Source organism: Corythoichthys intestinalis, chromosome 14 (assembly GCF_030265065.1).
Source record: "Corythoichthys intestinalis isolate RoL2023-P3 chromosome 14, ASM3026506v1, whole genome shotgun sequence".
Taxonomy (NCBI): domain Eukaryota; kingdom Metazoa; phylum Chordata; class Actinopteri; order Syngnathiformes; family Syngnathidae; genus Corythoichthys; species Corythoichthys intestinalis.
The window spans coordinates 3,328,100-3,343,632 of record NC_080408.1 but is presented as its reverse complement, the minus strand read 5'-3'; the positions used below and the strand labels follow the sequence as shown (position 1 = coordinate 3,343,632).

Here is a 15,533-nt window from a genome sequence, read left to right as displayed (position 1 = left end):
TGCTTTCTACTCAAAACTGAGCTTTTCATTCTCATGGCGGCGGTGCAGGTGATGGACATCGCCAAGCTGATGAAGGCGTACGTCAGCATGATGGTCAAGAAGCGCTACAGCAACTGCCAGTCCCTCAGCGGCCACGGAAGCCATTGTAGCGCCTGGTAACCCCGCCCTAGGACTTTGGCCTCCGCGCCAGCAGGGGGTAGCGCTCATATTTCCTCGCCGTCACTTGCTGAATAGCACTGAAAGTGGCTTTTCCGAATGACTTTTCAAAGAATGTCCCAAAAAAAAAAAAAAATGTAAATAAGCCATTTTCCCTGGAACATTTTTCTACTCTGTCGAACTGGCCAGCGACTATTTTCAGTAATAAAAAAAAAAAATTATATAATTTTGCACCCAAGTCCGAGTCACCTGATATGGAGGATCTGCTGATACCTACTCCCGATCCGATACCTCGGCAATACCGCAGAGATGATCATTCTTGCACGATACTATCTTAGCGTTAGCTTTCCGCGACTGTTACCAAAAAGTTTAAAATTGTTGCTTTGTAGCCCTTAAAATGTCAAAATATATCTTAAAAACCTGATCGTTTTCACCCGAAGATTATTGGATCGGGGGAGTTGCTAAAAAAAACAACAACTTAAAACTGTAAGGAACTGGCGTCCACATACGCTAATGTCACATTTTGGGTCATGTAAACTTTAAATATTAAAAAAAACAACCTAAAATGAGCAGTTATAAAGCAAATTCATGCATAATTAGTGCTGCGCAATATGATTACATAAATCGCAAAAACTTAGCACCATTTTATTTGTCTTATCGTCGTTATCGCCTTAAATAGACCTTTTCCTGCAATCCACATTTTGGCCAGCAGATGGCACTAACTTCCTACATTAGTGGGATTCTATATGCAGTGGTAGTACCACCAATTAGCCTCAAGGTGTCTCCATCAATAGTTAGCTCACTGGCCCAAGGAGAGTCCAGCTGCCCCCGTAGTACAAGCCAACCACGGCTGCTTTCAACGACCAATCAAATCAAGCGTTCGCCAACCGCTCTCCCCGCGCTGCATCTGGACCTACTTAATTGGCTCCCTCTACCAACTGTGCATGAGTAATGCATGTAAGACAATTGAAAATAGTGAAAATAGCAATATTTGCTCTTATTTTAGTGCTATTGACATGACTAGCCATTAGCTCCCAGTCAAAATGGATTGGACGTACAGCGCCGTCAATGGCACTAAAACATGAATTAGCTATGCGGTGACCCAAAAAATTTGATAAGAAATGACTGACCACCAGGAAGTGCAAGTTCCAACACAATTGTCAATTTTACAAGCCTTAATGCGATCTGATTATGAATAAATCAAAAACTATTGTCTGACTACAATACTACACTGGGAGTTGAATCCTTTTGAACAAGACTGTATGTACCTGTCGGCCATCTTGGGACAGAGGACCTACTCCGCTAAAATAGTCATAAGTTGCTGAATTTTTGTCAAATCGACAAACATTTTGGTTTACGATAATACAGGTCAAAAAGTTAAGGATATTATGGTAACTTTGCCTGATATCAACAGGAACTGACTCCCAAATGTCCCCAAATCAACAGGAAGTGGCCTGATATCAACAAGAACGGACCCCCAAATAAATCGGAAGCGACCTGACATCAACAGGAAGTGACCCCTAACTGTCCCCAAATCAAAAGGAAGTGATCTGATATCAACATGAACCGACCTGAAATCAACAGGAATTGACCCTAATGTGTCCCCAAATCAACAGGAAGTGAACCTGAAATGTCCCCAAAACAACAGTTATCCCCAAATGTGATCAAATCTACAGGAAGTGACCTTCTAAATGTCGCAAAATCAACAGGAAGTGACCCGATATCAACAGGAACTGACCTGAAATCCACAGGAAGTGACCCCCAAATGTCATCAAATCAACAGCAAGTGGCCGGATATCAACAATAGGTGACCCTCAATTGTCCCCAAAATGACAGGAAGTGACCTGATATCAACAGGAAATTACCTTTTTTTCAACAGGAATTGACCCTTAAATGTCCCCAAATCAACAGGAAATGACCCCCAAATGTTCCAAAATCAACAGGAAACGACCTTTTTTCAAAAGGGAGTGACCCTTAAATGTCCCCAAATCAACAGGAAGCCTGTTAGGGGCTTACCTGCCACAGCAATTTCTACAAAAATGTCATTTATTAGTTAAAATTTGGTATACATGACCCAAAATACATGGATGCTAGGTCTCAATTCTAATTCTTTTTTTATTTAAATTATGATGTCAAAAACGGATTGAACATCTAGCGCTGTCAATGATAGCCAACGAGTTTCAATGAATGTTAGCGTGAACAAGTTGTCGAAAAAAAAGCTGCAAACCCAAGTGCCTATGTAAGTTAACAATATGAGTTCTTCCCCCCCCCCCCCAAAAAATAAACAAGTCGTCACTTTTACGATAACAAAAAGTTTGTCTGGATTTTTTAAAATAGCACACAAGAAAATCAACTTTTTTTTGGCTTTCTGACGACCAACATTTTAGCTGACCTTCCAAAATAAAAATTTTGTGAAAACAATCATATATTTTGTGCCAGCTTCTGTACATATTGTCATACCGATTTAAATGAGTTTTATAGTTGTGAAAAGCAGTGAAACGTGATTACTCAGATGTCAGACTGATGCAAAAACATGTCATTCCAAAGCTATTCATTAGCTTAGCAAGCAAGTGCTGTTTGCTCAACAAAAACGTTCTAAAAAGTACAGCGCCTCTAAAGGGACATCAACAGAAATAAAATAAGTTTAAACAGTCTAGTGCTCACACTGTTTAGCATTACATAGCATTTAAGATAGCGGACTTTTGCTATGCAAGTTAGCTACTTGTTCTTTGGTTGTACTAAAAATGATAGTACAGGGTTTAGTAATGCTTTACTTTAATATCTGACTCAACTGACACCTGAGCTTAGCCTCAAACTATATAAAAAAACATGAATAAATAAATGAGAATCTAAGTACAACAAAAGAACAATTGGCTAACTTGCATAGCAAAAGTCCGCTAGTTTATATGCTATATAATGCTAATGTTTAACAGATTGTTCCTGGTGCGCACCAGATGGTTTAAATTTATTTTCTTTCTGTTGATATCCCTTTAAGGGCTCTGTAAAGATTCCGCCAACATGTCAGCGGACGGCGGGTCCATCCAAAGACACGCAGAGTGCCTTTTTAAATTTTTTTTGCTGTACATTTTTCATCTTTTCATGGAATTTCTCATCTATGATGACGGTTGTACATTTTCTACCTTCTTTACAGCTGGTGGTTATCGAGTGCGTGCTTTTTTTTCTTCTTTTTTTTTGACATGCTCTGTGAGGACCGTTTTTGATAATAAACCTTCTCAATGTGTACTTTTCTCTTTTTAAAGTGTTGTTGAAAAAAATTCAAAATAAACAATGATGAATTGCCAACATTTTTGCCTTGCAGTCAGTGCACCTGATTGTTTCATAAATCCGCTACGAATTGTTGCCGTTTGGCCTCCAGGGTCCCATTCTAGCAGCATCAAGGGAAGTGCCAACCTCTAGCAAAAAAAAAAAAAAATGCCACATGACAAAATCAATTTACCACACGGCAAAGTCAATTTTGCCACATGCCATAATCCATTTTACTACATGCCCCAAAAAATGCCATATGCCAAAATCCATTTTGCCCATTTGCCACGAAGCAAAAAAATTCCACATGGCAAAATCAATCTGCCACATACCAAAAGAAAATGCCACATGGCAAAATCAATTTTGCCACATGCCCAAAAAATGGCACAAGCCAAAATCCATTTTGCTATATAACCAAAAAAAAATGCTACAAGCCAAAATCAATTTTGCTACATAACCAAAAAAAAAAAAAAAAAATGCAACATGGCAAAAACAATTGCCACATTTCAAACTCCATTTTGCCACATACCAAAAAAAAAGCCACATGGCAAAATCCATTTTGCCACATGCTGAAATCTATTTGCCACGTACCAACAAAATGCCACATGGCAAAATCCAGTTTGCCACTTACCAAATAAAATACCACATGGCAACATCAATTTTACTACATGCCCCAAAAAATGCCATATGCCAAAATCCATTTTGCCCATTTGTCATGGAGCAAAAAAAAAAAAAAATCCACTTGGCAAAGTCAATTTTGCCACATACAAAGAAAATGCCACATGCCAAAAAAAATGCCACAAGCCAAAATCCATTTTGCTACATGACCAAAAAATAAAATGCAACATGGCAAAAACAATTTTGCCACATGTCAAAATCTATTTTGCCAAATACCAAAAAAAAAATGCCACATGCCAAAATCCAGTTTGCCACTTACCAAAAAAAAAAATGCACCATGGCAAAATCAATTTTGCCAGATGCCAAAAAAATGCCACATGCCAACATCCATTTTGGCACATACAAAAAAAATTCCACAAGGCAAAGTCAATTTGGATTTCATTTTTTCATGCAATTTCTCATCTATGATGATGCATCCATCTTAAGACATGCAGAGTGCCTTTATTATTTTTGTTGTTGTTGTACATTTTTCATGTTTTCACGCAATTTCTCATGATGACCGTTGTACATTTTCTACCTTCTTTACAGCTGGTGGTTATCAAGTGCGTGCTTTTTTTTTTCCAATTCTTGACATGCTCTGTGAGGACCATTTTTGATAATAAACAGTCTCAATGTGTACTTCTCTCTTTATAAAGTGTTATTAAAAATAATTCAAAATCAAATCCTGTTCAATGGAAAAAAAGTTATTTTTTTTAACCCCACATATCTCTAACACATTTTAGAGCTGTAATTGGAATACCATGATACCGTGAAATTTTGGCTTAAGGTTATCATACCGTCAGAATCTCATATCGGCACATGCCTAGTGAACCTACAAATTAAATGCAATATATCAATTCAAATTTCCAAATGTCCATAAAGTTGCAATGAACAATTAGCAAATAGGCACTTCAACATATGTAGTAATACCTTTCAAACATTTTCAGTAAGTCTTTCAGGTGGCTTTCTCATTGGAGATACATGAAGCTCAGGTGGTTGCTCCAGCATCCTTAGAATGTACTCTGTAGCCGTATGAGCCTTCAACAGACTCCTCCTATTTCTTCTCAATCCGTGTCCATCCTCTGTCTCAACGATGAAAGATCTTGGACTGATTTCGCTGAGGACAGTAGCTTTTCTGTCCCAACAAATTGGTCCTCTGGTCCTCCCATTGTGGTGGTGGTCATTCATGATGAGAGGTTCCAAGGGTCTAGTTGTTTTATCATCTACCATTTTCTGTCTGGTTTGAGCCTTTCCTTCTCGTCAGTTTTTGTTTTCACGCACATTTGGTATTCGTGGAAGTGTGGTGTGCAATTTAAGACCCATGAGTAAGTCAGCCGTCCGCTACCAATTGTTGCCGTTTGACCTCCAAGGTCCCATTCTAACAGCATCCAGGGAAGTGCCGACCTCTGATGGAAATGTTCAGTCTTTTTGAAGGAGTTGGATGGGCTGTCTAGGTGTTGACCCGGGGTATCATCAGTCTTGGATTGGGTAAGACTTTGTGCTCACTGTTGTCATTACCTACCCTAGCTGGGTGCGGGCTGACTCTGTGCACGACGTCAATTTAAGTCAATTTTGCCACATACCAATTGTTTTAGGGTTGACTGTCGGGCCAGACGAAAGTTTGCCCTTCGACGCTCATGTTGCTCTTGCGCTTGAGTTTGGCCTGTAGCAACATGTGCGCCACCACGCCGGCGCGCACGTCCATCCTCACTATTTCTTGCTTCAGCTTGGACAAACTCTGCTTGATCTTCACCACCGCCGCTGAAAATATGACCAGTTAGACGAATAATGCTGACGCGAGCAGGCTCGCACGCCCTCTCACCTCCGTCGGACATGCTGCTGCCTCGATCCTCCATCTCTTGTTTCACCTTGGCAAATTCCTCACTTAGCTGGAGCAAAAAAAAAAAACAAAAAAACAATTACATATACTTAATTTCTAATCAGCCAATCACATGGCGGCAACTGGTTTAAGACAATCTCCTGCAGTTCAAACTGGGCATCAGTATGGGGAAGAAAGGTGATTTGAGTGACTTTGAACGTGGCATGGTTGTTGGTGCCAGAAGGGCTGGTCTGAGTATTCCAGAAACTGATGATCTACTGGGATTTTCACGCACAACCATCTCTAGGGTTTACAGAGAATGGTCCGAAAAAGAAAAAATATCCAGTGGGCGGAAATGCCTTGTTGATGCCAGAGGTCAGACGACAATGGCCAGACTGGTTCGAGCTGATAGAAAGGCAACAGTGACTCAAATAACCACCCGTTACAACCAAGGTAGGCAGAAGAGCATCTCTGAACGCACAGTACGTCGAACTTCTAGGCAGATGGGCTACAGCAGCAGAAGACCATGCGGGATGCCACTCCTTTCAGCTAAGAATAGGAAACTGAGGCTACAATTTGCACAAGCTCATCGAAATTGGACAATAGAAGATTGAAAAAAAAACTTTGCCTGGTCTGATGAGTCTCGATTTCTGCTGTGACATTCAGATGGTAAGGTCAGAATTTGGCGTCAACAACATGAAAGCATGGATCCAGCTTGCCTTGTATCAACGGTTCAGGCTGATGGTGGTGGTGTAATGGTGTGGGGAATATTTTCTTGGCACTCCCTTGGTACCAATTGAGCATCGTTGGAATGCCTCAGCCTACCTGAGTATTGTTGCTGACCATGTCCATCCCTTTATGACCACAATGTACCCAACTTCTGATGGCTACTTTCAGCAGGATAATGTGCCATGTCATAAAGCTGGAATCATCTCAGACTGGTTTCTTGAACATGACAATGAGTTCGTACTCAAATGGCCTCCACAGTCACCAGATCTCAATGCAATAGAGCATCTTTGTGGTGGAACGGGAGATTCGCATCATGGATGTGGAGCCGACAAATCTGTGTGATGCCATCATGTCAATATGGACTAAACTCTCTGAGGAATGCTTCCAGCACCTTGTTGAATCTATGCCACGAAGAATTGAGGCAGTTCTGAAGGCAAAAGGGGGTCCAACCCGTTACTAGCATGGTGTACATAATAAAGTGGCCGGTGAGTGGATATAGTCGACATTTTAAGTCTGCTACCAGTGGCGGAATAAATGTGAAGAGGGCCTGGGTGCAATGAGCATAAATGGCGGTTGGCCTGGACTGGGAGAATAGCTGTGCTAGCTTAAAAGCGAAGCTAGTATGACGACTGGCATGATTTTGTCACATTCTGCTGCAGGTCAGATTGTTTTGTTACAGAGCTGTAGGATGAGTTCCCAGCGTCGTACTTACACCCAATTCCAGCTCATCAGCAGTGTCTTTAAAACGATCCTAGGCTGGTTGCCGAGACGTTGACTTGCTGCCATTTGACAGTATGTATATCCCTTCGTTGCTAGTGTCATCTAGGGCTGCAGCTATCGAATATTTTAGTAATCGAGTACTCGACTGAAAATTCTATCGATTAATCGAGTAATCGGATAAAACAAATATATTTTTAGGTGAAGAGCAATTATAAATATACATGAGAAAACAAGACATTTCATCTCGAACCATTTTTAGTCAATCAATGTCTTTATTTTCGATGTATATTGTTGAAAACAGCCAACAATTGCATCTCAGATGTAACTAGAATTTAAAAAAAAAGACTAATTCACTGCTTTCACTCAAAACTCTAGATCTTATAAAATATAAATGCCGTTACGCTTGATAACACACATCACTAAAAAGTTAGGATTTTTTCCCCACGTGTTTCAATTGAATTTCTATTTGTGTCAAGCCATTTTTAACTTCTAGTTAAGTTTTAAGTTAGTCTAAACTGTAAGTCCTGATAGGATTTTGAGTTTTTGCAGTGTTCAAAATAAAAGTATGATACAGGCTGTATTGGAGCACATTAGGGACCAGTGCTACTTGGTGTTTTGTCCAGCAATGACTACTGAGCTAAAATTGATAGTTAGCATTATTGAGTTTTTATTTTACACCCTCATCACTCCACAACGCTATGTTATGTTAAACCCTGTATGTAAGACACGTTAGCCACGCATCGACAGTGGTCATAATTAATAGAAACCTAGCCCTCCGCAGGGCTAACATTACGTGAGCTTGCGACAGTAACGTTAATCTTTACCTATTAGCGTTTAGCGCTCTTTATTAGCGCTTAGCGCTCTACTGCTTTAAGATGGCGGCTTTTTACTAACGCTGCCCAGACGCGGCCGAGTCTGTCATTGCGCATCTAGTTCAACATACATGTGATCTCTATGAGACTCATTACACGCTACCCGCAGCCAACGTAGCATCGTGCGGGCTAGTATTTAGCAACGTCGGCGTCGTTTGTAGCGGCTATCGGTTGCAGTAAGTTTTTTTTTTTTTTGCTTCTTCCTCTACACACGTGACATCAGCGCGTTGTCCCGCATTAAAAGTAGTCCGAGTAAAACGTGATGCTTAGAGCTGTCAAAATAAACGATTACTCGATGTGAATAAAATTACTCGGATCCGTTTTTAAACTCGAGTTACTCGAGTTGCTCGAGTATTCGTTTCAGCTCTAGTGTCATCATTGCCTTGTTTTTTTTTCAGTTGTCTGCTGCACTGGTTTTTGAAATCCTCTACCATGTGCAGGTATTTGAGTGCATTATTTATTTCAGCCTTGCTTTTGTGGCCTCTTACCGTGATTTTTTTTCCCTGTTTTTTAATCCCGACCTGCTGTCACGGACCCTTTACATGTCTGTGCTGAGTGATCATCACACACTTAACTAACTCTTAGCGTTAGCATAGCGTTCGAGTTAGCATTAGCATTTAGCGCTGGGAGGACAGAACGCGTCATATTAATAAAGTAAAGTAAAAAATAAGATACTGTGAGGTACAATAAGGTACTGTTTACGCGATTAAAATAAATAAAAAAGGCTGGAGACAAAATACGGATGAGACTCCGGCAACTTGAAGTCGAAATAACGCAAGTTGAGAACGTCGTAACCTGGGGACTACCTGTGTTCCTTTTTTTTTTTTCTTTTTTGGATAAGATTATCCAAAAACAAAAGAATCTAGAATTGCTCGAGGCCTTCACTCACCTCCGCTAGGATTTGCGTCCTCTGGGCCACGCCCCCGCTGGCCTCCTGGTAGCGCTCCCTGACCTGGCAAAAGACGGGAAGATGAAGAGCGAGGAGGACGACGCACAGTATGTATGTCCAGTACCTCGGCGAGTTTGGCCCGGGCGACGCGGTGTTCAGCCGTGACGGCTTCCAGCTGCTTGTTCATATACTTCTCTCGACTGGACACCTTCTCCAATGTCCTGCTGATGTCCTCCTCCAGCTTGTCCAGGTAGCCCTGTTGGCATTTCATTAACATGGCACAACATTTAATATAACATGGAGGTCCAATTTATTTCAACGTTGAGGACTGGCTGTGAATGCTTTTGACAATGCTAGACGTCCAATCCATTTTGACTGAAAGGTGGAAAATTATGGACTGCAATTGCAGTAGTGCATGCACTCGTTTACACAAATCTACAGTTTTACAGCACCCATGTCAAAATAAAAGAGTGTGATTATGTACAGTATGTCTAGTTCGAATGTGCCTGTTAGGCAGAACAACCAAAAGATGATAAAGACACCTTAGCTTCATGAAGAGAGGACTTGATGCCGTCCTGGTGCTGGTGCATCTGGTCCACGTGGACCCTCCAGTCCTGGACAAACAAAGGAAGAATTTCACATACTTTATATCAAATGTGGCTTCACTATTATAATTATAGTCAAATAGTCTCATAATATTTGGAGATATTTACTAATGTTGCACATGTTGTAGTATCGTAAGAAGCCCTGAAACGGCATTAAAATGGAGGAATTGGTATTGGCTAGTAATAAAAAAATCATGTGCTGATGCTGCGCAATATGTACTTTCTGAGATTTAGTTTCCAGCCACCCTTCTCAAGATGGCTGTCGGTTAACAATTAAAAATGACACTTTAAAAGAAGCAACGCGTAGAAGAGCAGTCATATTTTCCATGTATGGACCTATACTTTAAATGGTAAATAAATGTACATGCTAAACAGTAGCACCAGCCAGAATTTGAAGTTTTATGACATTGACATTAGCTTTCTTAGAAAGAGGGAAAACTATAGTAGGCTAGCAAACTTGTGTCCTCTGGCTAGCTTGAGTGATTAGCACTTGAGCTAAGCTAATGTACTCATGTGCTGTCATGACTTGAGACCAAATTGAACATTTTGAAAACAATGAATTATGTCACTAACTCCATTTATGTCCTGCTCGGATCTTTTACATCCATTCAAAAGTGAGATCATTTTCCAGATATATAATGTAATAAATACAAAATGACATCTGTCTTAAGCATTCGTCAATGCTCATGGCAGTATCATGTCATCATTATGAGAGAGACAACGAGAACGAAAATTGGTATTTGCCATGTGGCAAAATGGATTTTGCCATGTGGCATTTTTTTGCCATGTTGCAAAATGGATTTTGCCATGTGACATTTTTTTTGGTATGTGGCAAGATGGATTTTGGTTTGTGGCATTTTTTTTTCATGTGGCATTTTTTGGGGGGCTTATGGCAGTTTTGCAGGCCATGCACGTCCATGCCATTGACGGCTATGCACGTCCAAATTTTCCATTCATATTAAATAGCAGAAAAACGTGTGGCTGTGGTTTTTTAACATACACTTAGCATTACAGTGCATTGAAATTCAACTGGCAACCAAGTCAGGCTAAGCCATTGACTGCTATGCACGTCCAAATTTTTCATTCATATTATGTGACAGAAAAACATGTGTGGTTGTAATTTTCTACCCCAAAAAATGCCACAAACCCAAAATCCATTATGCCACATACCTGAAAAATGCCACATGGCAAAATCAATTGGCCACATACCAAAAAAATGCCACATGGCAAAATCCATTTTGCCACATGGCAAAATAAAAATGCCACATGGCAAAATCCATTTTTTCCCACATGGCAAATACCAATTTTGGGTCTCTGCCCTACTGCATTATGACGGTCTTATGACGGTCTTATGGCACCACTGTCAAATGTGTTACCAAAATACCATAACGAGCAACTAATGAAGCAACTGGAATAGTAACTGAAGAAATAATTTGCACAGAACATGAATTTTGATTCTTATTTATATCTGTAGCGCTGAAATGCATGCTAGGATGCATGTTGGACAACAACAGTGTTGACAGAAGGTAGCAGCAGAGGTTGACTGATCCAAAGGAGCAGTGATGGCCAATCAATAATAATCATCCATCATAAGCATTCATGAATGCTTATGACAGTCTTATGACACCGGTGTCAAATAAAGAGTTACCTGTAACCATAATTTTCAGACCAAAAGCCACACCTGACTATAACTCGCTACCCACCAAATTTCACACGAAAACGACATTTGTTCAGAGATAAACCGCACTGGACCATAAGACACAGCTGTCCTCACTGTATGGTGGGATATTTACACCAAAAGATATTAACCACTAACACTTTATTTGACAGCTGCGTCATAAGACTGTCATAAGACCAAATGAACCACCATGAAGCTTTGAACCAATTGGCTGTAAAGCTTCATTGATTCAAGAAGCTTCGTTTGGCCATCACTGCTCCCTCGGGGGAGACAGTCAACCTCTGCTGCCACCAGCTGTCAACACTCTTTTCGTCCAACGTGCCTCCTAGCATGCATTGCAGCGCTACAGATGTAAATAACAATCAAAAGTCCTGTTTGTCCTAATTATTTCTTCCAGTTGTTTCATTCATTTCTAGTTATGATATTTGGGAAGACTTTATTTGACAGTGGGGCCTTAAGACAAACATAATTATGATATGACACTGTCATGAGCATTAATATAATTTAGTGTCATCCGGCAAATTATATCACGTTTGAATGGATGTAAAAATCTGAGTTGGACGTAAATGGAGTTAATGACATAATTTTCCGGATGATACTCAATGACAACCGTCATAAGCGTTCAGCAGTGACCATGATAGTGTCATGTCATAATTATGACTGTCTTATGAGAGTCTTATGATGCAAATGTCAAATAAAGCGATACCTAATAACAAAATAAATCAACAAATAAGCCGCACTGGACTATAAGCCGCAGGATTCAAAATGAGGGGAAAAGTAGGGGCTTATAGTCCGAAAATTACGGTATGTGGTATCGGGACAGAATCGGTATCGGCCGATAGCACAAAGCCATGTAGCGGAATTGGTCAAAACATCACCTTGTTGTCCGTTCTAACAGTGACTTTGAGGAGAGGCAGGACTCTTTCCACCTCCAAGTTCCACTGGGCAGCGTCCACCGTGGAGCGTAGGATCTCCTCAGGTTTGGACGTCATCGCCGCTTCCTGTGGGCAAGGTCACATCAGCCTGGCGATGTCGCGCCGCTTAGTTACTCTGACGGTGCTCACTTTCAGGTGGCTCTGCAGAGTGAGGGCCTCCAGGTCCACCAGGTTCTCTTCATCTTCGTCGTCGTCTTCCTGAAGATGCGCCTCGTCCTGATTGTCCAGCGCCAGTTCTGCGTGCTCGTCCATCATGGATTCTTCTTCTGCACTTTCACTTGGGTAATTTGGCCTGAAATCAAAATTTTGATTTGTATTTTCAACTACTACTTTTTTTTATTTTATTTTTAACTTTTTCAGTCATGGTCGTTATTTCCGACCCCCCCCCAGAAATACTCGAATTGCTTCAGATTGTCGCACCTACTCGTCAAGAATTGAATTTTGGGATAGTTGCATGCTATTCAGTCAAATATTCCTTATTCTATTGACTAGCAGTTTACTGAGAGACTGCAACCAAAATCGTTTCAGCTTTCCTAAACTGCCCCCAAGTGGCCAAGGGCCGTCAAGCAGGAGGAGTAGCATCACGTCCATCGAATTTATAACAAACAAGGTTATCTCGGGCACCTTTTAAAGGAGAATCCTCGCCTCTTGAGCGCGTGCTCTGCCAACGTATTCAAGACGAAGCACACGTGCTCGCCGGAACCTGACTTGAGCTTGGACGGCGGGAAATCCACCTTCACCCCCTAAAAAGACAAGCGCATGCCAAACGGGTTGACGTTGGTCTTCCAAAAGCGAATAAGAAAGTTTTACCAGCGCCCTGAGCTCAGCCAGGATGTTGGAGACGGTGGCGGTGGGCTCGTCGTCTTCCCGGGGTTTGCCGAAGCTTCCGCCCGCCGCGTTGATGAGCCAGGCGGCCGTGATGGCGAACAAGTAGAACTGCTCGCCCGAATTGGCCGCGAGGTAAGGGCTGGACACGAAATAATGTCTGCCAAACAATACACATAAAATTTTAACTGCAAATTGTGTCTTTTGACTCTATCGAGGCCGATTTCAGCTAATTGAAACCAATTAAAACAAAACACAAAGCTTTCAATCTCATATTCATTGTAGTTTTCAAATGAAATTACAGCAGTCTAGAGATTTACTTAATGTTTCACATAATGACTGGAATGATGTGTAATTGTGAGTACATGTACTTAAGTGTGTGTATTGACGTGTACTACTTCAAGTACGTGTACTTGCATGCATTTCCAGTAGAAGTACGTGCACTTGCGCGCGACGACATGTACGTGTACTTGCATGTACTTGAGCGTGACAAGTACGTGTACTTGTGTGTATTTGCGCCACATGTACATGTACATGCACTTGCGCAACAAGTACGTGTACTTGTGTGTACTTGCGCGAAAAGTACCTGTACTTGCGTGTACTTGCATGCGACAAGTATGTGTACTTGAGTGTATTGTGTGACAAGTACGTGTACTTCAGTGTACTTGCGCGACAAGTACATCTACTTATGTGTACTTGTGTATGCGCTAGTGCTGCAACAATTATTCGATTAACTCGAGTATTCAATTAGAAAAAAAAGATCCGAATTAAATTTGGCTGCTTCGAGTACTCGTTTAATTAAAGTGGCGTTGTAATGGTTTGTTTTGAAAGAGTCTGCATTTAGTTTTATTGACCTGGGTGGATACACCGCTCTCTAGTCTACCTCATTTCACATGGCTGAATCCATCTGCTCCCTGTTAAGACCAACATAAGCTAAGTTTTTGTTCGAGCTAACATTTTTTTTATGCATTCGTAACTTAATTTATTGGTATACTTAGCCATTTTTGTGGGAATATGTGTCCGAACCATTTCTTAGGAGCATTGTAAAAAAACATTAGCATTTTATAGCATTTAAGCTTTTGCTATGTAAGTTAGCCAACTGTTTTTTTGTTGTTGTACAGTTTTTTTTTAAATGTTTATACCGTTTGAGGCGTTTTAATTTTTTATGGTCCTTATCCGATTACTCGATTATTCGAACTAAATGGTTAATCGATTAATCGACTACTAAAATAATCGATATGCGTGTATTTGCGCGACAAGTACGTGTACTTTTATTACGACTATGTGTACATTAGATACGTACCCCAAAACCAATAGATTGTGTGAGGAAGTGAGCCAAAATTAACTAATTGCCTGCCATTGACAACGATGGACGTCCAATTCTTTTTAAATGGAAAAAAACCGATTGTCAATTATTCGAGGGAACAGGAATGTAAATAAAACATGCCACATATTTAATTGGAAGTAACCGAAAATCAACAGAATGTACAAAGACAATTTCACACACAATTTCTTCAGAAAATTGGCGTGTTACCTACCTGGAGAGAGGCTTCATGTTGTGCTTTTCCAGCAGCTCTTGGTCGCAATTTAAGATTTTCAGCTTCTCCATAAGCGCCGCCATGAGCACGAAGCCGTGGTGAGCAGCTCCCGGGCCGCGTTCGTCCTCTTCCCAGCCCCTGCGACCGTCGTCCGCCATCCCGGCTCCTTGACAAACTCGTCTTCTTTTTCGTTTCTCCAACTCAGAAAAGGACGAGTAAATAGCATACGGCTAAGCTAACTGGTCTTGTTTGTCAGCCGTTGTCAGGCAACGAGTGGAGTGGAGTATTCACGTGCTCAACAGCAGAGGTGCTGATTGGCCGAGGAAATAATCATTGTCTCGCTAGCGATGGTTTCTGCCGAAATAATCCGTATTTTTAAAATCTGAATTTGAATTTTCTAATTTGAATTTTCCCATTTCAGTTTTAGTTTTGCAAACTAAATGTGAAAAAGTAAAAAAAAATTTCATTTTTTTTTTTTCAAATTTAATTATTCTCTTTCGGTTTTTAAAGCAATAATTCAAATACATTTCGTAATTTAGATTCAGATTACAATTTTCAGATTCAGTTTCTGATGGCAAAAATACCAGCCCCCCTCCCCCCCCAAAAATGCCCCAAAAGTGATCCAAGAAATGAATGTGGACTACTTTACCCATGAGTCCATAGCGCCAAAAGCGGTAACAATCGACGTCACCACTTCTCGCGTTTACAACTAAATCGGTTATAAAATAAATATAACTATTAAATTCAAAGATAAGATTAAAAATATATATATATGTTATTTTCGGTTTAAGCATTTGTATATAATAATAGTTTGAGTTGCATATTCTTCAACCACCAATCGGAAAG

At 40.6% G+C, this 15,533-nt stretch overlaps 2 protein-coding genes across 2 annotated transcripts in view; one reads left to right on the top strand and one right to left on the bottom strand.

Annotated features, from left to right (window-relative positions):
* The window catches only part of myo10 (myosin X), a 125,737-nt gene extending 120,595 nt beyond the window's left edge, over positions 1–5,142 (top strand). Inside the window, exon 40 of the mRNA XM_057856665.1 lies at positions 49–5,142. Coding sequence (XP_057712648.1) covers positions 49–159 — 111 coding nt within the window. The 3' untranslated portion in view covers positions 160–5,142. The remainder of the gene's footprint in view (positions 1–48) is intronic.
* On the bottom strand, positions 53–15,146 carry ift57 (intraflagellar transport 57 homolog (Chlamydomonas)). The gene is made up of 10 exons (XM_057856666.1): positions 14,688–15,146; positions 13,135–13,309; positions 12,949–13,067; positions 12,454–12,616; positions 12,268–12,390; positions 9,649–9,720; positions 9,231–9,362; positions 9,107–9,169; positions 5,900–5,966; positions 53–5,838 (listed from the first exon to the last, which is right to left on the bottom strand). The coding sequence occupies exons 1-10, from the start codon at positions 14,843–14,845 to the stop codon at positions 5,669–5,671; spliced, it is 1,242 nt and encodes a 413-aa protein (XP_057712649.1). The 5' UTR covers positions 14,846–15,146; the 3' UTR covers positions 53–5,668.
* Between the last annotated feature and the right edge of the window lie 387 nt (positions 15,147–15,533).

What these genes read in the sequence shown, in the direction of transcription:
- ift57 (XM_057856666.1), bottom strand. Translation starts at nt 14,845, where the DNA reads ATGGCGGACGACGGTCGCAGGGGCTGGGAAGAGGACGAACGCGGCCCG. An exon ending in GGACGCAAATCCTAGCGGAG is followed by an intron (nt 5,967 to 9,106) that starts GTGAGTGAAGGC and finishes TTTTTGCTCCAG; the next exon opens with CTAAGTGAGGAATTTGCCAA. An exon ending in CAGCAGCATGTCCGACGGAG is followed by an intron (nt 5,839 to 5,899) that starts GTGAGAGGGCGT and finishes TCATATTTTCAG; the next exon opens with CGGCGGTGGTGAAGATCAAG.